The sequence below is a fragment of the Dromiciops gliroides genome, chromosome 4 (genome assembly GCF_019393635.1).
Source record: "Dromiciops gliroides isolate mDroGli1 chromosome 4, mDroGli1.pri, whole genome shotgun sequence".
Lineage (NCBI taxonomy): Eukaryota > Metazoa > Chordata > Mammalia > Microbiotheria > Microbiotheriidae > Dromiciops > Dromiciops gliroides.
In genome coordinates, this window is record NC_057864.1 from 65,289,316 (window position 1) to 65,315,011 (window position 25,696).

Genomic DNA, 25,696 nt, shown 5'->3' on the forward strand with positions numbered 1-25,696 from the left:
AGGGTAAGCAATCAGATGTAGGTTTACATGTGCAATTATGTAAAACATTGCCATATGTCATTTTGTATAAGAAAACTTGAATAAAAGAAAAAAAATGAAAGCAACTGAAAAATAGCATGCTTCAGTCTGTGTTCAATCAATATCAGTTTTTTCTCTGGAGGTGGATAGTATGCTTCATCATTAGTCCTTTGGGATTGTCTTGGATCATTGTATTGCTGAGAATAGTTAAGTCATTCACAGTTCTTCATTGAACAAGATTGCTCTTACTGTGTACAACATTCTCCTGGTTCTGCTCACTTACACTATACATCGATTCGTATAAAGGCCTTTCTGAAATCATCCTGCTCATTATTTCTTATATCAGCTAACATATTAATGAAAAAATGAGCAAAGTATCAGTGACTAGTAGGAATGGGGTGATAGAAACCTACATCTCTCCACAGAAGGCTGCAGTGACTGCTTTCCTTAGGTTGTCAAATGGAGACTGAGCAAATGATGAGAATATTGTACTATATCTAGTTGGACTTGGAGCCAGAATCCTGTGTCAACCAGATCAGAAGCAGTCTCTAACCTATGTATGGACAGAGCCACACAGAATAGGCCAGAGTCAGGTGAGTCAGGAATTAGAGGGAAAGTTTATTTTCAGAGTGACAAAAAGACTTTCAAGCAAGGAAGAGCTATAGACATATGTGCCAGGGCCCCACCTCTAGTGGCAGGGAGGGGGCTGAGGCAGTCTGGGGAGAACTAAATATTTAAACTAGTAGCTGCTCAGTGAGTTGTAGCCCTAACAAAGGGAGCAGCAAGCATGTGTCAAATTTTGTTTCCATTCCTGTCCTCCTATGGAAAAACAAAAACAAAAACAAAAACAGATCAGAGAACTGGTAGGGAAAAACAGTACCAGTTTATTTGTCCCAAGAACAAGCAGGCATGAATCATGTGGAGACCCCTTCCAAGGAAGGGTCTCGAAGACTCCCTCTTTCTTATGGTATATAAGGTTTCTTTGTTCACTGGTTACAGGGTGTTATCAGTTATTAGCATGAAACAAATCAAGCTAAAAGCAAATACTATGACAAGAATGGACTTAATGCAAATCAGTTTAACAATTTCAGTTATACCAAGTATGTAGGAAATATCAGTCAGTTTGATAGTTTGACTTAACAGAAACACTATGATAACATTATATGATTCCCAAAAAATGGAATTTGCCAAGGACAAAGATGCCCAGTTGTTTTAACAAGACAGGGACTAACTATCCTGGGGAAAGTCAGCAGATAGGGACTTATCTGCTAGCTATCTGGGTTCAGTTTGAAGTTCAGTCAAAGGTCATTTTGCTCCTGGTAATCCAGGGTTTCATAAAATCCTTTTGGATAATAAAGCAACTCCTTCAAATCTAGGTGGTCCATACATTCATCATAACACATGTGACAAGTTTGATTCACTGCAGGACATTCTGACTTTGTCCAGTGTTTGTCTTTGATCAGAGAACACCTGGTGAATTGTATGACTAAACTATAGGTTGAGGTCATCCAGAGGGTAACCACAAAGGATTGTTGTCCTGTCAAGTTCAAGGCACAACTTACTTGTTGGACCTTAGGTCTGGAAAACAGGGAATCTAAGTTTTACTTTGTCACCTGAATAATCGTATTCCAGCATTTTTTTTTCTTTTTCTTTTTTCAGGGCAATGAGGGTTAAGTGACTTGCCCCCAGTCACCTGAATAATCATAATGATTTCTGGGAGAAAAGGTTACCACCACCCCACCCCAACATAATGGCACCTTAGGACAAAGTTCTGGTGGTTCCTACTGGGCTGAGAAAACAAAAATTAAATCCATGTCAAATATACAAATTCCTGAAGAGCTGGGGTGAGGTTGCCAAATTGTTATTCTCAAAAAATATATGCTCCTAGTTCAGTTTAAACAAAAACAAACAAACAAAAATAGCCTTGTGAAGTAGGATTTTGAAGAGAGAAAACTTCGTGTGGGAACAGAGAAATAAAATATTCTAGGTGCCTAGACTTATGAAAACCTGAACGTTCTCAGTTATCACTTAAATATTTATTAATCATCTATGCTCCAAACACCATCTCAGTGTATGTTACACAGTATAGTGTCTATCATGATAGACCTGATGTCAGAAAGACTTGGATTCAAATCCAACCTCAGATGCTAGTGTCTCTGGTACCCTGAGCATGCCACTTAACCTTTCTCAGCCTCAGTTTCCTCACCCGTAAAATGGAAATAATATCTGTAGTACAACATTGTTGTGAATCAACATAAATGTCAGTAATTATCTGGGTCTATAACATGGATTTAACACACTACCAATCGCACAGGCGTGTTATGAAGAGCTTTCAGCTAGATAAATGTGAGTTCTTACCACCTGCAGAAAGGACAAAGGATAAGAAAATACATTCGTGTAATCATAGAATTTATAGGAGGAAAAGTTTGTTGAAGCCCTTCTCAGCCACAAACTCTCCACTGCATCTGCTGTCTTGCCCTAGCTTCAGTTCCACCAAATATGATGCACCCTCCATTCCACCTCTTTTCTGACTCCTTTTGTGTTCAGTCTCCCCGCCCCCCATTAGATTATAAGGTCTTTGAGGAAAGAACTGTTTCTTTTTATTAACTGAATCCCTAGCGTTTAGCACAGTGCCTGGCACATAGTAAGCGCTTAATAAATATTTATTGGACTGGAAAATAAAATACATAGAATAACCAAGGAAACCAAATATGCTGAAATATTGTTACCAAAATTTATATGTATATATAACCCAGGTCCTGCCTCCATCTAATACATGACAGGTACACGAATAATGATAGACGAAGCAGTGTATTATAACTGCCGCACAAGAGGTACAAAATGATGCAGGAATTCAGAGAGATCTCTTTTCAGATGCCAGCCCGGGTCAGTACATCTCTGGAAACTTCATCCTATGCTTACTCGGGGAGCTCGGGGAGCTGACCTCTAATTCTTTCCCTTTCCAAAGAGTCGGTCAGTGGTGCTTTTCAAAGTAACTAGAAGCTTTTCAGTGAAACAATGGCCTGGGATGCCTACACCACAGAAAGAGCGGCGGGGGGGCGGTGACAGAAGAGAACTTTAGATCTCCAGCAGTCGTGGACGGTTTATCTGCTTGGATGAATTTAAGATCTCAAGCACTTCCTCCAGTGATGCAGACGCCACAAATCCAGCTTATTATTTTACAAAAGACGAGAATAACAACAAAAGTTGCTCTCGCCATAACAGGGTAATTCATCAAATTGCCAGTTTCCTGCTGATCTGGTCTAAATGTGGGGTAGGGTTCGGGCAGAGGCTCCAAAACCAACTCCCCGGCCGGAAGCGGGAGAGACAAACCCCGCCCCCAGCCCTAACACCTCCCCCTCCTCCCCCCCTTCCTCTTAAGTGGCTACAAACTCCCCAGGCCCCGCCCCCTCTCCCCGCGCCCCATTCCTCTCACTCAGGCTCCGCCCTTTCTTGTACATCACTCTCCTCAGTCTCTGACCCCGCCTCCTCCCTTACGTCACGCCCCATCCCCTTTCCCCCGGCTCCTGAGGCAAGGTGTCAGCTTTGCCAGGCCCTGCCCCTTCCTTACGTCACGCCCCGCCCCGCGTTAGGCCCCGCCCCCGTCGGGTTCCCCTTTTCTTGCAGCCTAGAGAGCGGCTGCCCGGCACCAACGAGCCCCCACGTTGTCTGCGGCTCCTCCTCCTCGTCCTCGTCCCCTCCGTCCTCCTCCTGCTCCTCGCCGCCGCCATGCCCGGAGGTCTGCTGCTCGGAGACGAGGCCCCCAACTTCGAGGCGGACACCACGATCGGTCGCATCCGCTTCCACGATTTCCTCGGAGACTCGTGAGTGAAGCTCGTGCCTAGCCCAGCTCTGCGAGGGGCGTCTGGGGGCCATCCCCGGGGCCCCGGCGTGAGGGACGCTGACCCTGCCCCCTTTACTTCCCGCCTCTGTCCCCCTTACCACCCCCCACCTCCCGCCCCAGCTCCTCTGACCATCTCCTCTCCCTTAGCCCCTGCCCCAGCTCCTTTAACCACCAACCCCCTCCCTTACCTCCTGCCCCAGTTCCCCTAACCACCGACCTCTCTTACCTCCTGCCCCAGTTCCCCTAACTACCCACCCCCCCTTCCGGCCCCTGCTCTCCTTCCCAACCCTCATCCCCTTATCTCCTGCCCATCATCAACTCCCCGACCCCCCCAAAGGTTACCTCCTGCCCCCTCAACTCACCTACCCTTCTGCTCCTGCGTCAGTTTGCCCCCCTTCCTTCCCAGCCTTGCTCCTGGCCCGGCTTTCCGTCTCCCCAACTTTAGTCCTGCCTCTCTCCTGTCTCCACGCTCCTACGAGTAGTCTCCCATTCCTTTCCCCTCCCCCTAGAGTCCTGCCTAGAGTGGCCCCCCCAGCTCCCGCCTGATCTGTGCACCCCTGGGTGCCTCGTGGGGGTTGAGGGGAGGTATTGTCTTCTTAGGCCTACTTAACCAAAATGCCCGAGGCCTTTCTGGATGTGGGGGGGGGGTGTTGTTGTTTTAATACTATTTAAATTTGCGTGTTGAGATTGTAGTTGGAGAGGCAGTGTGTGTGGAGCTAGTGGGGGGGGGGCGGTGCTCTGGGGCTTGATTTTTGATTTGTGCTGCCTGCTCTCTGCCCTGGAATTTGCTCCCTATATAAAGTGCTGATCTTTGCTGCTGACCTTTCGGTATATGATCCAGTGTTCTGGGGTCATGTTTTTGACCCTAGTGCTTAGTTTTTCTTTCTTGGGTTGTTTTTTTTTCCCTCACCTATGTTAGGAAGGTTATGCAGGTTAGTAAAAGGTGAAGTCACCGAAATCCTGTCTTTTCTTGCAAAATCTGAGCACACTATAAATTTAAAAATCTTTAACTGCCAAGAAACTGACTAAGGCCCTCTTTATCTAGACTCTCCTCCCCACCCCTTGCCCTGATTTAAAAAATGCCTTTGTCCAGGATGTGGCTTGTTAGTGACTTTAGGACAGTTAAAGATTACTCTAGATGGTATCCTTTCTCCATACCTGTGAATACATTTCAAAGATGTTCTCTCCTGGGGCAGCTAGGTGGCACAATGGATAGAGCACCGGCCCAGGAGTCAGGAGTATCTGAGTTCAAATCTGGCCTCTGACACTTAACACTTACTAGCTGTGTGACCCTGGGCAAGTCACTTAACCCCAATTGCCTCACTTAAAAAAAAAAAAAGTTCTCTCCTGTGTCACTTTCTGAGGCCTTAAGTTCCATTTTCCCGATCAAGGGTATGTGAATTGTGTAGCCCTTAAGGCTTCTTACCATGGTCACTTCACTTTCTCATCTAAGAGGCAGCCACTTGGTGCCATGGAGTTGAGTTTGTGCTGAACTTGGAGTCAAGAAGACTTGAGTTTTCCTTTGCAACGAACCTCCATCTTGCATTCCCTAAAACCTGGCTCTCTCCTGAGGACACCAATTATATTTTCTTTTTTTTTTTTTTTTGCAAGGCAATGAGGGTTAAGTGACTTGCCCAGGGTCACACAGCTAGTAAGTGTCAAGTGTCTTGAGGCCACATCTGAACCCAAGGCCTGTGCTTTATCCACTGCTCCACCTAGCTGCCCCACCGATTAGATTTTTACTCATTCCTCCAGTTGAAAGTGAAGGAGTAACCCCATTGCTACTTCCAGGATCTTTCTCTTATCACTCAGTAACATCTCTTCCTTTTAAGGTTCATCCAGTCATTACCTACCACCAAATGCAGAGTCTTGTAGCTCTTTATTGTCTAGGTACCTCCTGGTTACTTTCCTTCCTCAATAAACAGTTTTATCTCAACTCCAGCCCTCATAGAATGGAAGGAACTTCAGCATATCTATTGATACTTATTCAAATACCCTAACCTCCCAAGTCCTCTACTCAATTCCCAGGACCTACTTCTCTGCTCCAGTACAGCTATACACCAACAGAGAAATACCCTTGAGCTTACCATCACCCGCAGATATTCCATATATCTGTGGTCATGTTCTATCAAATTGCTTTATCTGATCAATTTGTTGTTCTACCTCTTCCTCTGTCTTGCAACTCCAAACCTTCATCTTAACTATTACCTCCTATCCTTCTACCCCTTCAGCTCTTTCCCAAGCCACCCGTTCCCTAGCTACACACTCTTCCCTTCCCCATCTTTGACCCCTTGGTGAACCACTTCAACTCTGCACTGTCCTTTGTTACCCTTATCTTATCACCGATCTAGCCTCAGCCTTGAAATACTCCCATCATTGCTTCTGCTCGTTTGGTGCTGAACAAAGCTGGAGCAAAATCATGAAACTATAATAAATGGGTCCACTATGAATTTTTTACATAAATAACTGGTCCCTTAATGTGGCAAATCAACCCACCTCTTTTTTATACCTTTTAGACCTCCCTAATTGATGAGCTATCTCACCACAGCACCTTCTCCACGTCTTCTTCAGACCTCCCACAGCTCACCCTCTCTAGAACCTTTCACAGAGCTTGGTCTTCTGAATCCTACCAGTTTCTCCACTTTTACTGGCATCTCACTCACCTGAAGAGCCCTTTCCTAATTGCCAAGTCTGATATCCTTAATCTCCTCCTTTTTGACCTCTCTATAGGTTTGACCTTGTCAGTTAACCCTCTTCTCCTTGATACCCTCTTTGTAACTCTTCTCTACTGGTTCTCTTTCTACCTGTCTGACTGTTCTTTCTCAGTCTCCTTTCCTGAAGCCTGGGGTGGCTTCTTCTAAGAAGAAGCCCTTAATCTTAGTGCCTTCCTTCTGAGACTGCTCCCCAATAGAGCTTGTACACATCTTGTTTCTTAATGGTTGTTGTGTTTTCTCCCCCAGTGGAGGAAGAGCTCCTTGAGAGCAGGCATTGGTTTTATTGCACTGTGCTTGGCACATTGTGGGCACTTAGTAGGTGCCACCTGACTGATTCCAAATCCTGCCTCAGGCACTTAGCTGGATGGATGATCTTGGGCCATTCACTTTCTAGGCAAGCCACTTCTTTTTTTTCTCATTCTTTTTAAAAATTTTGAATTCCAAATTCTTTTCCTTCCTCCAGCTTTTCCTCCCTGTACTGCCCACCCCACCCCCACTGAGAAGGCAGGCAATTTGATGCCTGTGAGACATGTGAAGTCATGCAAAACATATTCCTAGATGATCGGCCATTCACTTCTGTGGGTCTCAGTTGCTCCTCTGTAAAATGAGAGGATTGAATCAGGTGACTGCTAATGTCTATTCTAGCTCTTAAGTCTAAGATCCTTGAGAAAGATTCTCTTCCTTCCTTCCCCCTGGTATTCCATTTCTCCCCCCACCCCTTCACCTCTCACATGTCAGTGGGTATTGCATAGCCTACCTAAAGTTAAGGAAGTTGCTTGAACTGGAATGCGACCTGGAAATGCAAACGTTTCCAAAGTGATGGTGGCATCATCCCACTTCAGAGCCAGTTAGAAAGAAGTGCCACAGGATCTGGTTTTGTTTGTTCCTTACCTTCACCCTCTTCCCCATTCTCGAGGGTGAGCCACCACCCTAGTGTAGCTCTTCCACACCTGTTGCCTAAACTGTTGAAACAGCCTTGTATTTCATCTCCTGGCTTCCAGCCTTAACCCCTCTCCAATCCACCTCCTATAGCTGCCAAGATCTTTGTATGACACAAGTCTGCCCATGTCACCCTACTGCTTAAAAAGTCTTCAAGGGTTGCCCATCATCTTTAGGATAAAATGCAGACTCCACAATCTGGTGACAAAATATTAGAAGAGACCCTGTTTTCCAGAGCTAGGACTCAGCAAGCAGGCTGTGCCCTGAGCTTGATAAAATAACAATCCTTTGCGATTACCCTCTGAATGATCTCACAATCTGGCAAAACCACATAATTCACCAGGTATTCTCTGAGCTGGACAAGCACAGAACAAATTCAGAAAGTCCTGCAGTGAAGCACACTTGTCACATTCTTGCTGTTACTTCTCATTGTCAGTCAGGGCTACAGCTCACTGGGCAGCCAATTGTATGAGTATTGAGATCTCACCACCCTGCCTCTCCACTAGGGGTGGGGCCCAGGCACATGTATCCTTGCTTGCAAGCTGTTTTCCTCACTCTAAAAATAAAACTTCTCTTTGATTCCGGACTCTCTTGTGTCTAGCCTGGTCTGTTCAGCTCCAGCCATGCACACGTTAGAGGCCCATTCTGGTCTGTTGACATTCCTCATTACTAACTGTATAAGCCCTAACCTTCCTTTAAAGCTCAGCTACCACCTCCCATGGGAAGCTTTACCTGAATTACCTGCTCTCTCCTTCAAATTCTACTTATTTATCCCTTTTACTTATTTGTTCCACCCAACCGCTCTACGAGCCACAAGTATTTAATTGAAGTTTTTGTTGTGTTTTAATTGGATTTTTAATGTGGGCACACTACTTTAATTAATATGCTCCTGGATTCTTTCAGTCCAATCTCTGCAGATAAGATGCTTTTGATCTTAATGATTAACTTCTGTGTGTATTCATTTTATAGTGAGTATAAATGTGGGCTGCCAGGGGATAGTACTTATCTGGATGATGTATATCATGCAAACAATGTGGTGTGGTAGAAAAAGCACTAGATTTGTAAGTGGAAGGACTGAGTTCAAATGATAACTGCTGCTTATTGCTTTTTTTATAACCCTTTAGGCACATCATTTCCCTTTTCTGGGCAAGTCCCTTCTGCCTCCAATACAATGAAATCACCTACACCTGTAGGTACATCTAAATACAATGATGAATCTAGGTCCATAGGGTTTTTCTATAGGCTAATAGCTGGCAAATGTAGAGGAAAACTCCAAAGATTTAAATTCAGGATGGGAAAGTAGTTTATCCTTTCCCTGCCTCCACCTCCCCATCTGTTTTCTTTCTCCATGTCACAGAATTGAGTGAATTTTGGTCCCACAAATACTTTGCTAGACTTTTCTGGCTAATAGGTCCTTTAATGAAAACATGAGAACAGGCCACCTATCCTCTTCTCACATACTATGCAACACTCCTTGAATGAATTTTTTTTAATTTGTTAAGCACTTGTTACATGTCAGGCACTATAGTAAGCCACTAACCAGTCTTTCCAATAGTATCTCACCCCAAGATAACCGTGACCCATTGCCTAATTCAGTAATGTTCAACTACAACTAATGCCAGGTTCCTACCGTCAGAATTTTTAAGTTCAGCTGTGTTTGGTTCCTTTGCTCTCATCCCTTCAAGTCTGCTCTTTAGTCCTGTCTCTCTGAGCTGGGTTTTGCCCAAAGGATATTTCACCTTCCTAAATGTTGTGGTTGTTTGCTTTTTCAAATTGCATGTTCTACCTTCTGGTACGTGACTTCATTTTTCTTGTTCTTAAGAAAAAAATATATTTAAGACTCACCACTCTCCTTGCCTCAGAGGGGCTCACTATTTAAACTCTGGTGAATAGATGTGTAAAGGGAATAATGCTTTGTCATAGAAAGGATTGCTCCTGGGGCAGCTAGGTGGCGCAGTGATTAGAGCACTGGCTCTGGAGTCAGGAGGACCTGAGTTCAAATGCGGCCTCAGACACATAACACTTACTAGCTGTGTGACCCTGGGCAAGTCACTTAACCCCAATTGCCTCACTAAAAAAAAAAAAAAAAAAAAAGAAAGGATTGCTCCTTAATTTAGCTTTTAAGTTCTAGTTTTTGTCTGTTGCCTGTTAAAGTTTGGAGTGCCTATCCTCTTTGTTATAGACATTTTATTAGATGGCAACTTCATCTTTTTTTATATACTTTTTTTTTTTAGTGAGGCAATTGGGGTTAAGTGACTTGCCCAGGGTCACACAGCTAGTAAGTGTTAAGCGTCTGAGGCCGGATTTGAACTCAGGTACTCCTGACTCCAAGGCCGGTGCTCTATCCACTTCGCCACCTAGGCGCCCCGCAACTTCATCTTTATGAGTTGTGGCTGAAACAGTTCATTATTCTGGTGGCTGACTATCCAACTTTAGTCCTCCAGAAGCAGACATTTCAGTCCCTCACAAAGGCCTCTCCATTTCTGGATAGGACTTGGTGCACCATCAGCATAACACTTAGTAACTGACCCTAGCCAAGCCACTTAACCCTTTTTTTTTTTTTGCCTCAGTTTCCTCATCTGGAAAATGAGCTAGAGAAGGAAATGGCAAAGTACTCCAATGTCTTTGCCCAAAAAATTCCATGTGGGGGTCACAAAGAGACAGGCATGACTGAATGACTTAACAACAAAACATATAATGTGATCATATGTGTATATATAAATGAGATGATATTGTAAAGAGTTTTGCAAACTTAAAGCCCAGATTTTGTGTGTGTTTCTATTATTGCCTTCCAGCAACCTGTCATGTTAGAAGAGATTGAGGACCATGTATGAGCCAGTTTGAATAAAGTTTAAATGGAGGCGAGGCCTGACTGTGCACAGTAAAGAATAAGCAGCTCTTTAGGGTTGAAATAATTTAATCCTCACCCTAAATTAGACCTCACAACCTTTAACCTTTCAAAGTTTACCTCCCGTGTCCCATTCCCTGGGCTGATATTTCGTGACGTCTGATTTAGTAAACCTTTTATTATTGGGTTAATATGTTACCTAACCAAGTAAGGTACTTGTATGTGAAGGAGACTTGATAAGTCAACAGAGAGTAAGTAGCTAATGGTGGAAGTTTCAGGCATTATAGCTCGTGGAATGGATATCTCATGTGGGTATGCCTCAAGTCACATGTAGTTAGCTGTGCTAGCACACTCTGTACATCTGGCGTACAACCTCTGGCACCAGGGGGTAGAGGAATTCCTTAAAGCTTACTCTGTACAGGAGTTTTGTACTTAATCCCTTGGGCAAAATGCAGAGCAGATTTGATTTGAATAAATCACTAGTTAATGATGAATTAAGAACCCAAGAGAGAGAGTTCCTGGGTAATTGATAATCAATTTATAATTCGGCTAGCTAAAAAATCAAATTGATGTGTAATGGTTTCTCTCTTAAGCATAAATAAAAACATGGAGAGTCTAAATGCTTTAAATACATTTGTAAAAGAGGATACTCAACAAGAGAAATCTACAATTAATAAGGAGGTAGGTTAAAAGTCTTCAGCTTTTCCTGCTGAAAATGGGGCTTCACAACAGAGCTGTCCATCTCCACCTAGACCACTCTGGTCACCTTAGATTCCATTGGAGAGGTGCAAGGGCATGGGCTCATTGCTTTGGGGCAGGAGTTCACCTAGATTAGATTCTGTTTACACTCTAAACCGAAGTACAGTCTCCTACTTGGGTGGAGTTCCCCTCCCCCAAGATTGAGAAGCATGTTCCCCAAGGATTACAAGTCATCATCAATCAGCCATCTCCTTCAGACTGGCTGACCTACAAGGCCTGGGCCATAAATAAGGAAATAAAAAGCCTGGATCCTAATTAATAATTGGATATTAATATAATAGAAAAAGAATTTCCCTCATTAAGAAGACACAAATATGCTCTACAAGGCACATCCTTGTTCTGTGATATAACTTTAATATCTATTTTAATGACTTGGAAATGAATGGTATTCTTTTTTTTTTTTTTTTTTGCAGGGCAATGAGGGTTAAGTGACTTGCCCAGGGTCTTACAGCTAGTTAAGTGTCAAGTGTCTGAGGATGGATTTGAACTCAGGTCCTCCTGAATCCAAGGCCAGTGCTTTATCCACTGCGCCACCTAGCTGCCCCTCAATGAATGGTATTCTATTAAAGCAAGAATTCATTTTTTATGGATGTGGGGTTTTTTCCAGATAAATTTTTCAGTTGTACATAAAAATTATTAATTAATTTTACCAATGTAATTTGTAGCAGGCATTTTAAGAATCATTTCTAATTGAAAAATTCAATCGAGGGTATTTGGAAAAGACTCTTGCATCAAAATTAGCTTTTTTGTTTCTAATGTCGATCAAGTTCTTTTTCATACGTATTTTTTAATGAAAGACAAATGTACGTATATAAAGTTTAAGTTTCTGCAACGTAACTAATGTTTGTCCTGTTGAAATGTTCATGTGAAACCTTCTGTAGTTTTTTTTTTAATTTGTTACTACTTTATCCAGGTCAGTGTAAGAAACTGAAAATGATTACCGATTATAAAATCAACTCATCTTCCTGCTTCTTTGATTCCCAAATAATTTCTCAAGCAGCATGAATTAGTACAAGCATTCTTGTGATACCCATAAAATAATACTTCTCCTGTAATCATCTACCACAAGAACAGAAACAACTGCTATCCAGAATTTGTTTAAAAAAAAAAAAACCTCTGAGAACCCCATGACATTGAACCTTATGACTAGACTATGAACCTTTGGTTTGTTCCTAAAAATATTTACGGGAGTAGTGTATGTTGGTTCAAATATACTACTCCACATAATGCTGTATTTCCTTTATTGAAAGGATGCTTTCCCAGAGGCATTTTCACTTCTTAGACTTTACTCTCCTGCTCATACTCTGGAATCCAGTGACACTGGCTGGTCCCCATGCTGACAGTGCTCTCCCTCCTCATCTCTACCCTTCCACAAACAGCCCTTCTCAGTCTTCCTTAATGCTAGTACTTTCCCTCTGGCGTTATGTCCAGGTATAACAATATAAACCATATAAACTATACTGTATCAAGGTTACATAACAAGTATACACAGTATAACTGTTCTGCATGCTGTTTTCCCTCCATTGGACTGGGAACTTCTACACAGCAGGACTGGCTTTTACCACTTTGTTTGTCTCCCCAGTGCTGAGCTGGGTGCCTGCCACATGAACGTAGTAGGCTTTTAGTAACATTCCTGTGGACTGATTGAAAAGTCATTCCTCCTTTCTCTAATCCTTTTTTTTTTTTTTAAGTGAGGCATTTGGGGTTAAGTGACTTGCCCAGGGTCACACAGCTAGTAAGTGTTAAGTGTCTGAGGCCGGATTTGAACTCAGGTACTCCTGACTCCAGGGCTGGTGCTCTATCCACTGCGCCACCTAGCTGCCCCCTTTTTTTTTTGGGGGGGGTGAGGCAATTGGGGTTAAGTGACTTGCCCAGGGTCACACAGCTAGTAAGTGTCAAGTGTCTGGGGCTGGATTTGAACTCAGGTCCTCCTGAATCCAAGGCCAGTGCTTTATCCACTGCACCACCTAGCTACCCCCCTTTCTCTAATCCTTGAGGTTGATGATGGAGAGGGTGGGGAAGGTTTTGAGGGGGCTACAGTGGAAAGCAATTTGAGCTTGTTTGTTTCTTCCCCTCACTGTTGATTTTTAGTACACAGCCATTTTAATACATTTTAAATTTGTCTTTCTATAGATGGCTTGTGTTTGTTTAATCTGTCTTATCAACCAAAGCACTGATTTGGGAGATGTATTTGCAGCTATCACTCATTTTCTGTAATGCTGATTGTTGGTTGTGGTGGTGGCAACAGCAGCATTTCTATTGATGCACGCTGAAAATGGTCTGGGGTGGAAAGATTCTTTCGCCTTGTTCTTCCTTAAAAGAAGTTCAATTGTTTGTTCAAAGAGGAGGGAGGAATGCCCAGGTTGATGGCGAAAATAGCCTCATTGTAAAAAGTTGTACAAGGGTTTTTAAAAAAGGCTTGGGAGGAGCCTGGCCACTGGGATGGAAAACAGTCAGCCAAGTAGGTGAGGTTGTGAAACAGTTTACAAATAGTTCCCTAATGTGACTCAGCAAAATCTTCTCTATCCTAACACTGAGTATTAAAAGCAGCCATCCTTCTATCAATTCAGGGCTAGTTTCACTTCTGGGAAGCGGCTTGGTATTCTGTGTCAGCTCTGTAGCAGGAGGCTTTTTTGCCCAAAGGCTCCCAAGTTGTCTGTGGCCTGCTTCTAGTTTCCTTGTCCTTAGAATGCCCTATCCTGGCTCCTCCTACCCCCCACCTTGCTCTCTAAATGAGTTTCGATATTTGAGATTTTTTCTTTGCATTTAAAAAATATTATTCTAATAATACTCTTCCTTCGTCCTCATCCTTGACGGCTCTGCAGCATTTGATATTGATGACCACTCTCTCCTCTAAGCTTTCCCCAACCCTTCTTTCTTGGTTCTCATCCTTTGTGTCTGGCTGCTGCTTTTCTGTTTCCTCTGCTTGTCTCTTCATTCGTGTGGTGTCCTGTCCTGTCCACTATCTGCATGTGTGCCCCCAGGGTTCTGGCTTAGACCCTCTTCTCAGTGATCTCATCATCTCCTATGCGTTCAATGATCCCCACTCCTCCATCTATATCTTGAGTCTTAGCCCCTTTCTTAAGCTCCAGTCCAATATCACCAGCTGCCTATTAGACATTTCCAAAGGGATGCCCCTTAGGAATTTCGATTGGTACCCAAAATAACAATAACAAAATACTCCCCACATCCACCTTTCTCATCTCCCCTTTTTCAGAAGGTACCACCACCCTTACAGTCACGGAGGTTTCTAATCTTCAGTCACAGGAACATCGATTTAGAGTTGGAAGGACTTTACAAGGCAGGTAGTCCAGACCCCTCTCTTTATGGGTAAGAAAACCCAGACCCGTGCTCGCTTCGGCAGCACATATACTAAAATTGGAAAGATACAGAGAAGATTAGCATGGCCCCTGCACAAGGATGACAAGCAAATTCGTGAAGCGTTCCATATTTAAAAAAAAAAGAAAACCAAAACCCAGAGAAGTCCAGTGACTCGATCAAGGTAGAACAGGAAGAAATTGAAAGCTGTTCCTGAATCCAGTTCCCATGTTCCTTTCACAGTCCTGTGAATCATCTTTCATCACTGCTCATTCCATCTGCTGCCAAGTCTTTCTCCATTCTACCTCCGTGGCATCTGCCACTTCGATTCTTTTCACTGAACTCAGTGCTCACACCACCTCCTCACTTCACCTCTCACTTCCATTATTTATAGGGCCTCCTGGGTGGGTTCCTTGGCTCCAGGTTCTTCCTCTTTATATGGTCATCAATAGAGCGATAGTCCTAAAAACAAAGTCTGACCATCTATGTATCTTTTCTTAATAATGGCTTTACAAGGAACTGAAAAGGAAAACAATTTTATTGAAGTGGTTTTTAAATGAATTCACAACCCCCTGCTGTAGAATAAAATACCAAATCCTTTGTTGAGCATTTTAAGCCTTTCTCAGCCTGACTCCAAACTCCTTACACATTACTCCTCTCTCCATTCCAACCTGACAGGCGATTTGCTCTTACTCAAACATGACATTCTCTATCCCCTCTGCATGTGCACATGAGGGCGTGAGCATGCACACACATACACACACACACACCACCTTGTACATGCTTTACATTTACAGTTGTCTTCCTCTGCTTGGTGCCTGGTATATAATATGTACATAATTAATGCTTATTGATTGATATTTAGATTTGAATCCTTGCTCTGCTATTTATTACTTGTTTAACCTTGGATGAGTTACTTACCCTCTCTGGGCAAGCTTATTCACCTTTCAAATGAGAATACTCAGGCAAAACAGCACCTAAAGATCTTTCTGTCTCAATTTATGATCTTAGGAAAAGAAATTCCCCTAAAAGGGGCCTAGTATTTATTAAGGAAGTACTAGATGCTGGGCGTGCAATTGAATGTAAGCTTCCTGCGGGTGGAAACTCAGTGGAGACCATGTGTGTATCTGTGATCACATCTCTTTCCTGTCTTTTCCAGCAGATTGCCTCCTCCTGGTTCCATTCCTTACCTTCAATGTCTCCCCATCTACTGGCTCCTTCTCTGTTGCCTACAAACATACCCACGTCTTCTCCCTCTCTTTAAAGACCCCTCACTTGATCTGTTTGCAGTGGCTATAGTCTAGCATCTTCACTCCTCAGATACATAAATGTGGTGTTCCAAAAGTCTTAGTGTAGTTTTAAGATAGTAAAGCTTGATGCTAATTTAAAAAAAAAAACCTAGTTAAAAGCTGTCTTAGCTATTAAAACTGAATACTGCATTAAGACTTTTGAAACGCTCTTTAGGAAACCCACTTTAAAGCCCTTCCCGGGCCCTTTCCTACCATTCTAGTCTTCATATACTTCACTCCCCTCTACACAATATCATGACCAAGCCTCACTAGCTTACTTGCCTGCTCCTCACACTTGACGCCCATCTCCTGTTCAGAAGGCTGCTCCCTCACCTCTGCCTCTTCGCTTCCCTGGCTTCCTTTAATATCTGTTCAAGTCCCATCCTGTGCAAAAGGCCTTTCTCCCCCTCTCCTCCCAAGTGCAATCCATCTACTTTTTTTTTTTCTTTTTTTTTAGTGAGGCAATTGGGGTTAAGTGACTTGCCCAGGGTCATACAGCTAGTAAGTGTTAAGTGTCTGAGGCTGAATTTGAACTCAGGTCCTCCTGACTCCAGGGCCAGTGCTCTATCCACTGCGCCACCTAGCTTCCCTTCATCCATTTACTCTTTACAGAACTTACCTTTAGTTATCTTCTCCCATTAGTATGTATGTGAGTGCCTTAAGGACAGGAACTATATTTTTGCTTTTCTTTGTATCCCCAACCAGGAAAGTAATTCATGTTTTAGAGATGATTGTTGTAAGGTGGTTGGAGAGAGAATCACTTAGCAACCTGAGAAAATGAGGAAAGGCTTCCTGTAAAAAGGTGGCACTTTAGAAGAAAAAACTTAAAAGAGGCAGAGGTGATTTGGGAATGAGTGCATTCTAGGCATGTGAGGGACAGCCAGAGACGGAGGTGAGAGTGGCGTGGATGAGGAATATCAAGGTCATTTTATCTGGATAATAGAATGTGTGAACAAGAGTAATACATAATGTTGGAAAAGTTGATTGGGGCTGGGTTGGGAAAGTCTATAAAATAAAGCTAAACAAGAGCTCACGTTTGAACCTAGAGGCAATAGGGGAGTGACAGGGTCAGACCTGCATTTTCTGAAACTCACTTTGGCTGCTGTGTGAAGGAGAGGTTTGCAACCAAGAATCTGTTAAACTTATTTCAATAAGTAGTAAGGGGGCCTTAATGAGGATGGTGGCCATGTGAGGAGAGAAAAAGGAGCGGATGTGAAAATTGTGTGGAGGTAGAAATGACAACATTGGCAGCAGACTGGTCATGTGCAGTGAAGGGTAGCAAAGTTGTGAACCTGGGAAAGGAGAGGGGTAATGGTACTTTCTACAGAAACAGAAGTTTGGAAGCAGGATGGGTTTGGGGAAAAGACCCTTTAGTTCAGCTTTAGACATAGGAGAGTTCAATTTGGCTTTGGGACATACAGTTTGAAATGTCCATTGGGCAGTAGACTCTGCAGTTGTGATTCTTCTTCATAAATAGGATGATAAACAAGCAAAGAGGGGACAAAGAGAGGAAGTGTCGGTTTGTAGTGTAAGACTTAGACATCTACTAGTTAAGGCCTCCTCCTTTTATATTTCAGGGTTGTGATTTTTTTTTTTTTTAATGTGCACAACAGAACACTGTGTGCCGCTAACTAGGTCATTAAGAATAGGATCTTACAATTTGCTTTTTTTAATTGGGTTTGTTTACTGCATTCCCAGGGAGGGAGAGTAGCTAGATAAATATTGATGTTCTCCTTAACTTGAGCTATACTATCAGGCAAGGTTGATCTAGCCATTGAAACTCGGCTTATAAGTATTATGAAAGCAGAAAGATATTGTAATCCTGATTTTTCTCCTGTTTAGTCTTTATCTTAGTGAGAAACAAAAGAGAAAAAATATAAACCAAAAATTTTGGTTTTCATGCCTCATAGGTCGAGGTGATATTGCTGCCAGTGGCTGTCACTGAAGTGTGACACTTACATAAGAGGCATTAGAAGTTTGGTATTATTTTATATGGACTGTATTGCTAAAGTATCAGCATTGCTTTATATATGAATGAACTTGTCAATGGGGATTGATGCATCAGTGTTACAGAATCTGGTCTGCATGTGACCAGCCAGGGCAAACTGGGGCATCTCACTGATACCTGATGTCACCTTTTTATGTGTTATTTTATGGTCTAAAAATGTAGAAGAGCACTAGAAGGAAATAATGGAGCCCCATGTTCATACTCAACAGAGAAACTCTATGCTAATTTAGCATTTTCCTTTTAAATCTCCCAGAATTCAGCTAGCCACCCAAAAGGAGGGATTACTCACTAGAAGAAAAACTCCCTTGAGCTAAGATCCTAGTAAACATTATTCAGTACTATTACTATACTCATTAGAAAGGACCCTGGAAGGTTACTTAATCATTGGATCTCTACATCCTGTCTAGAGATAGACAGGGGGCTTATAGAGATCATCTGAGTCAGCACCCTAAATTACTTCTTCTCACAACAACCCTATGAAGACAGTAGTTCAGGTGTTAGTTTTCAGTCATGTCCTACTCTTTATGACCAACACCTTGTGGGGTTTTCTAGGCAGAGATACTGGGCAGTTTGCCATTTCCTTCTCATTCATTTTCCAGATGAGGAAACTGAGGCAAGCAGGGTGAAGTGACTTGCCCAGGGTCACACAGCTAGGAAGTGTCTGAGGCTGGATTTTAACTCAGGAAGATGAGTCTTCCTGACTCCGGGCCAGGCACTATCCACTGTGTCACCTAGCTGCCCAGTTCAAGTATTTTCCCCATTTTATTGATGAGGAAATAGAGTTTGGAAAGGTTAAACTGATTTGCCCGGGGTCACTCAGCTAATGAATGTCAGAACCAGGATTCAAACTCAGAGCCCCAGATTTCCAGGCCAGCCATTCTTCCTGTAAGATAACTGTCCCACCTCCTGGATTTCCCATCTTGATAAAGACAAATAGAAAAACTTAAGCTTCAGTATAATGGAAGAAAAGTTCCACATCAGAATAGTTAAAAATGAAAGCCTCTTGGTGAGCATCCCAGTGTTGTTAACCTCATACTTTGGATCAAGAAGTAAACATGTTGTAAACTGAGGCAAAAACTGGATGATTCTGAGAGCCCCATAACCAAAGTTAGAGGAGTCGCTGAAGATAAGGTTGTCTCCCAAAAGAACATACATAAACAGGATATATAGTCTAATAACCTGCCATCAGGTAAGTCTTTGATAAGTCTTTTTTTTTTTTTTTTTTGGTGAGGCAATTGGGGTTAAGTGACTTGCCCAGGGTCACACAGCTAGTAAGTGTTAAGTGTCTGAGGCTGGATTTGAACTCAGGTCCTCCTGACTCCAGGACCGGTGCTCTATCCACTGTGCTACTTAGCTGCCCCAAGTCTGATAAGTCTTGAAGGTCCATAAACCACCACTACCACCACCAAACAGTTCAGGATCTACTTGAGTTAATAATTTTCTGCATATCCAGCTAGGTTTACTCTTGGTCACTCTAAAGAACTGTCCAGCAATTACGCTCCTTAGTCAATACAGCCCGTCCTTATATAGTTCTTCTCAGATACCTGCATAATTAGGCAGCTCTCAAGAAAGTCATGGCAGTTAATGTACTCCTTTACAGATGCACTTATACAGTGCTCACCTTGAAACCTGGACTTTTCATCCCATCTTCCCTTCAGTGCCTTCAGATACTGTGTTCTGTTTCTTCCAGATGGGGCATTCTCTTCTCCCACCCTCGGGACTTTACCCCAGTGTGCACAACAGAGCTGGGCCGTGCTGCCAAGCTGGCCCCGGAATTCGCCAAGCGGAATGTTAAGATGATTGCCCTTTCCATTGACTCTGTCCAAGACCATCTTGCCTGGAGTAAGGTACGGCAACAAGAGTCTGGGCCTGAATATCACATTGATTGCACATGTTGTATAGTTTCCTGGTTTTGGAGCTGATAAATAAGCCCATGAGAAAACCTCAGAAGATTCTGCTCTTTTGTACTATCTTCACAGGTTTTACTAGTAACATAGGACTTCAGGGAGCTATTTAAGTAACTACTTGAGAGAATTTTTCAATGCAAATCGGTATGACAGGTAAAATGTGGTATTTGTTACAGTAGGCTTGAAGAGGATTCTACTTAGAAATACTTGTTTCAAATAAATTCAATAAAGGTAAACTGAGGCACATACTCTGAGCAAAATCTATTAACAGTAATGTGTTTAAGTGTTAATGATGCAGGTCAGACTGGCCACCTCAGTAAGGCCAGTGACCCCAGTGAGACATGGGGACCCTCTTTATTGACACACGAGTGAAGGGGTTCTTGATAGTTGTGGAGCATTACAATTGGCTGTACTAGGAAAAGTGGGCTGGTGTTCAGGTGAGGCTAATTGACAATTGAGGAATACTCATTGTTTTATGGGAGCCATCTGCCTCTTGTCGTCTTTGCTAGGGATCAGAACTACCAGACTGGATGTCTCCTTAGACCAGATAAAATCTCTCTAATTGTTTAAAGATAGTCCACTCATCTTTTAGGGAGGCACCACAAGTAGATATCCCAGAGGCTATTGATGTGAAAGATAGCAGCTTTTCTTTTAATTATACCTTTAGACCAACAGAGAGAAAGTTCAATTCCTCAGCTTAACTCAAGAATAAGTAAGGTGGCTTTAGATACAAATACACTCAATATAAAATTAATATAGCATAAAATCAGTTACATTGTAAAAACAATAACTTTTATATTTTCACTTAGAAATTAGTATATCATTGTTTTTCTTTTTTGTCTTAGCAACCAGGATACTTAGCCATGCTTGGCACTTAAATAAATTATTTAGACTGAATTGAATTCAGGCTAACTATATTCTGAATCCCCACTAACTGTTCACGTAAACCTGGTGGTTTTATTGTAGTCTAAGTTAGACATTGGTATGGTAGGGCAAGCAGTTTGAGTTGAAATGATCAAACAAGCCAGGCACTGAGGATTACAAAAACAAAATGAAGTCATCCTTTCCCTCATGGACCTTATGAATTTATCAGAAGGAGAGTCAACCCCTATATGTATGGATATAGACAAAATAGTTAGAGGGTAATTTTTAAGAGGGAAGGAAGGCACTAGTATCTTGGAGAATGTTATTTTAAGAAAGTCCATGCCCTTTGACCCAGGCAATATTCCCCAAGCAGGTCAAAGACAGGAAGATCCCATGGAAAACAATATAATCTTAGCACATTTTGTGGTAGCAATCAACAAACATCTGTTAAGTGTTAACTATGTGCCAGCAAAGGACTGGAAACAAGTAGGTGCCCATCAATTAGGGAGTGACTAAAGTTGTACTATATTATAAATGTAATGGAATATTGCTGCATCATAAAAAAGGAAGAATATGAAGAATTCAGAGAAACACAGAAAGACTTACATGAATTGGTACAGCTTGAAGTAAAAAGAAAATTCATTTATGTGGTAGCTACAACAGTAGAAATGAAACCACAGAATTAAACTGAACTAACCAGGCATGACTCTGGTAAAGAGCTGAAGAAATTCTATCCCTTCCTTTCTTTAGAAGGCGGGGGAACTGAATAAAAGCCTCAGTGCATGTGCTCTCAGAAGCTTTTGTATGTCCGTTGGTTTTGCTGAACTGATTAAGTTTATTCTGTTACAAGGGAAGGCTCACTCACTGGTGGTTAGGAATGAGTGGTCTCACTGGGTGGAATTTGGGAGTGAAAGTGACGTCCAAAGTGTGGATCAAACAGAAATGAAGACTGTTAGAAATTTGACTTGGTTAACTAGACTGTAGTTAGAGTGTGTTCCTGTACCCACCCTCCACCTTTTAGGGCTCTTGGTTCATAGTTCAAGGTTAGAAGTTCCTTTGTCCTCTCCTCACTTTATGGAAAGTGTTTAAATGTTAAGATAATCCAGAGGACAAATCTGACTTATGTTCACTTTCTGCCCTTGTTCAGGATATTAATGCATACAATGGAGATGAGCCCACAGAGAAGCTGCCTTTCCCCATCATTGATGATCACAACCGAGACCTCGCCGTCAAGTTGGGCATGTTAGACCCAGATGAACGAGATGGGCAGGGCATGCCTTTGACAGCTCGTGTGGTGAGTTTCATGTCCGTATCCTAACCTCATGCTTTACGAGCATCCTTGTGCAGGTCTCTTCCCGGGCAGCTTGCTTGTCTTTGATTTAAGAGAAGTGTTATTAAGCAGCATCAAATACAAGCTTCAGAGGTCAGTTGTTCCATTCTCTTTGCCACTTCTGTGTTGGGTGCCAGAGGAGTGGGGAGGGACTGTTTGGGGTTGGGAATCCTTATTCAGCATGTTTTTATTGCGCCAGAGATACAAAGACTAGTATTCTACAGTGGGCTGAAACGTACATTGGCCGATTGATATTTATTAAGAATAAATAGATAAAGAGGCTGCTGGGTGGTACGGTGAATATAATGCCTGACTTGGTCAGGAAAACCCACATTTGAATCCAAGCCTCAGTTTCTGAATCTGTAAAATGAGAGATTGGACTCAGTGGCCTCTCAGGTCTCTTTGAGCTCTTTGAGCTGTTAGTAGCGATATCCATAACTTGGAAGAGGAGGGGAGACTTGACCAACTAGGGGGAGTCAGGAAGGACATCCCATAGGAACTTAATCCATCCATGGAAATAAAAATGAGATCGATCACCCAAACCTGTGTTCTGGAGCATCTGTACAGATAGACTCCAGCATCTTTGCTGCAAGGGCTCACCTTACACTTTTCTGTGTTTTGCAGGTATTTATTTTCGGCCCAGATAAGAAGTTGAAGCTTTCTATCCTCTACCCAGCAACAACTGGCAGGAACTTTGATGAGATCCTCAGAGTGGTTGATTCCCTTCAGTTGACAGCATACAAGAAGGTTGCTACTCCTGTCGACTGGAAAGTAAGGCATATGAAGGAAGAACTAAATGTCTGCCTGCCCAAATGGAATAAGACCAGTGTAAATCAGTACCTGAAAGAGGAGAGCTTATTGTAGTACCAAGAGAGCAGACTTTGCCATCAGGAAAACCTGGGTTCAAGCCCCACCTCTGATCCATACAGACTCTATGACCCTGGACAAATCACCTAATCTCTCCATGCCCCTTAATAACTCTAGAGTGTCTGAAAAAAACGGTTGGTGGGAGGAGTTTCCTCCCTGAGTTCTCTACTACAGGGAATGCAACACACACATGTGCATCCATACACATACATACTTGTGTGTACAGTTTTCTGTTTTTACATACATACATACATACCCACCCGTTACCCCCAATTCCAAGCATTTGAAATATCACGAAACCTTTTACATTCAGGTTCAGTCTTTTAAAGATGTACACTTTTCCATTGCTAATCACATCACAGAAATGGAACCTTGGGTATTTCTAAAACTTGCATGGACACTGTACATCTGGGGAGTTTTTTTTAAAGATAGGTAATTGATAATGTCTTCTACATTAGGAACAAGAGAATATGTATACAAAATATGTAGAGCTAGATAGGACCTCAAGCACCATCTAGTCCAACCCCATCATCACCTTACAGATATAGGAAACATGGCATTCATGCCAGGGAGATCAGGCAACTTGTCCAAGGTCCTGTGGGGTCTGATCCTCAGAGACAGGATTGGAACTTTTGATCTGTGTTTAGTGCAGTCTGAAAACTGGGAGATCTGATCCTTAGCTTTGGAGTCAAGAAAACTAACTTCTCAATATCTTTGTCCTCTTCTTGGTAAAAATTACCGTTTTTAAGATCTTAACAGATGTTAAAACACTGAGTGGATGCTGTGGTGGTATCCTTATAACAAGAGTTTCCCTTTTCCTTTTAAGAAAATCATCATTTGCATCAACAAAGTAAGGATAATGGAGCAAAACTATTTTCCCTTTGACCACTTTTAAAATCCCTAGGGAATGTAGGAGGGGGATCAAGTCAATAAAATCCTTGTTAATTGCCTGCTATGGGCTAGGGATCTAACAGCCAGCCCTTGAGGAAATCCATTTATTTATTTAGGGAGTTTACATTTTGCTGTATTACTATAAAATTTAATAAGCTGCTGACAGCTTTTTTTTTTTTAGAAATTTGTCAGCTCTACCCCAGACATCACAATAAATACTAATACTTTTCTTATCAATTTTTTCTCTAGTGTGGAGATAGTGTCATGGTTATTCCAACTCTCTCTGAAGAGGAGGCCAAAAAACTCTTTACTAAAGGCGTCTTCACCAAAGAGCTCCCTTCAGGCAAGAAATACCTACGGTACACCCCTCAGCCATAGGCTACTCCAGCAAGACCCTGCTGGGGTCTAGCTGGGGCTCCCTTGAAGATCTCTACCAGAAGATAGCAGCCTGCCAATCATGTCTTCCTACAGTAATTGATTTAAATATCTTTCGGTGATGAAAGTCAGGAGTCTTTGGGATGGTCTACTAATGGCTTGTTAAATTAAAATGGCACTAAAAGTCACCCGTGATTCCTCTACTCGTGCCTTTACCAGCATATCACTTGGGTCATTGAACTCTCTTGGGCGCTCTGCTGGCTATCTCTGGGATGGCACTGTTTGGGCCTACAATGCTTGTGAGATTCATTGCAATCTCTATCATCAGCCACCTAGCGCTGTTTGGCATTTGGGAAAGGGGCTTCTTAGGAGCACTCACTGCAGGAGTACGAAGGACCTCTTTAACCAGCCTAATAGACAGATCATCCCTTTTTCTAATTATCCACTCAAGGATGGATACAGTTTAACACGTCTAGTTTTGAGCTTCACCTCCCTACATTTATGATCAACAACTTGTAATAATTCAGGTGTTTCAGATAGGGGTGTGTTTTTTCAAATGTTGAGTGTTCTAACCACGGTTAGGAAAAACTTGGAGATTCTTATTTTTCTAGCAGGTAACAAGGAAGCAGAATACAACCTTAAATATTTTGTTAGATTGGGCAAAAGAGCTTTCTAATTCTGTTACAGTCTGTGGTTGAGGCAGCACAATGCCTACTACTGACATATAGAATGGTGGAGGGCCACAATTATAGGTGCCTTTTTAAAACAAGTCATGGATCTGGACATGGAAAACAGCTCTTCAGTGTTCATAAGAAGATGAAAGCAGGGGATAAAGATACTAATTCTTTATTACAAAATGTTGTCTCTGCAGTTTTTTTATTTTTTTGCCTTTGGGGGAGTCACCAATAAAAGCTTTTTGAAACTAGGTCATAAGCCTCTTCTTTCAGGTGTATGTGTCTACACACGTCTTTTGGGCTTCGTTCTTATAGCCCAGTTATTTCTTGAGTCCCACCCCTCCTTGCTGTGACTTCCCTCGTAATTAAGAAACTATTAAGCAAAACTGACCCAACTACCTTTCTTTAAAAAAAAAAATTTTATTAATACCTTCTGTTTATAAATCACCTCAATTTCTAAATCAGATGGCGTCGGAGATCTCTTCCAGTTCTGTGAACATAAAACTTGTCTTAGTGTGCTGCCTATTTCCTCATATACGGTGTAAGACCCAACCATTTGGTCTTTGTAGAAAGAATATATTTGGGGAGAAGTGAGACACACACACACACACACCCCTCCACCTTCAATCAATGATTACATATTAAAAATCTTCAGCTGGAATAGTTCCCAACACTTTTTACTGATACTGTATAAACTCAACAGTTGCTGGGGAAAAGGGGTCTTTTTGTTAGCAGTATTCCACGTATATTTATTATTTTTTGTTTTTTAAATTTTTTTTAGTGAGGCAATTGGGGTTAAGTGACTTGCCCAGGGTCACACAGCTAGTAAGTGTGTGTTAAGTGTCTGAGGCCGGATTTGAACTCAGGTACTCCTGACTCCAGGGCAGGTGCTCTATCCACTGCGCCACCTAGCTGACCCCCGTATATTTATTATTTAACAGAGGAGAAAAGCCGATAGTTCAGCAATCAAAATAATTATCTTCAGTTCTATGGCTTTTTTTCTTCCTCTTGGATTTAAACAGTGGCAAGACTCTGGACCCAAAACAGATAG

The 25,696-nt window shown here is 42.3% G+C and overlaps 1 protein-coding gene and 1 non-coding gene across 2 annotated transcripts; both read left to right on the forward strand.

The window, feature by feature from the left end:
• The first annotated feature begins 3,620 nt into the window (after positions 1–3,620).
• On the forward strand, positions 3,621–24,896 carry PRDX6 (peroxiredoxin 6). Its single transcript, XM_043962988.1, has 5 exons — positions 3,621–3,842; positions 19,428–19,584; positions 21,656–21,802; positions 22,463–22,609; positions 23,846–24,896. Exons 1-5 carry the CDS (start codon positions 3,748–3,750, stop codon positions 23,972–23,974), a joined length of 675 nt encoding a protein of 224 aa, XP_043818923.1. The 5' UTR covers positions 3,621–3,747; the 3' UTR covers positions 23,975–24,896.
• Positions 14,471–14,577, forward strand: LOC122726876. Its single transcript, XR_006352869.1, has one exon. It is a non-coding gene; the product is annotated as a U6 spliceosomal RNA (small nuclear RNA).
• Positions 24,897–25,696: the final 800 nt, after the last annotated feature.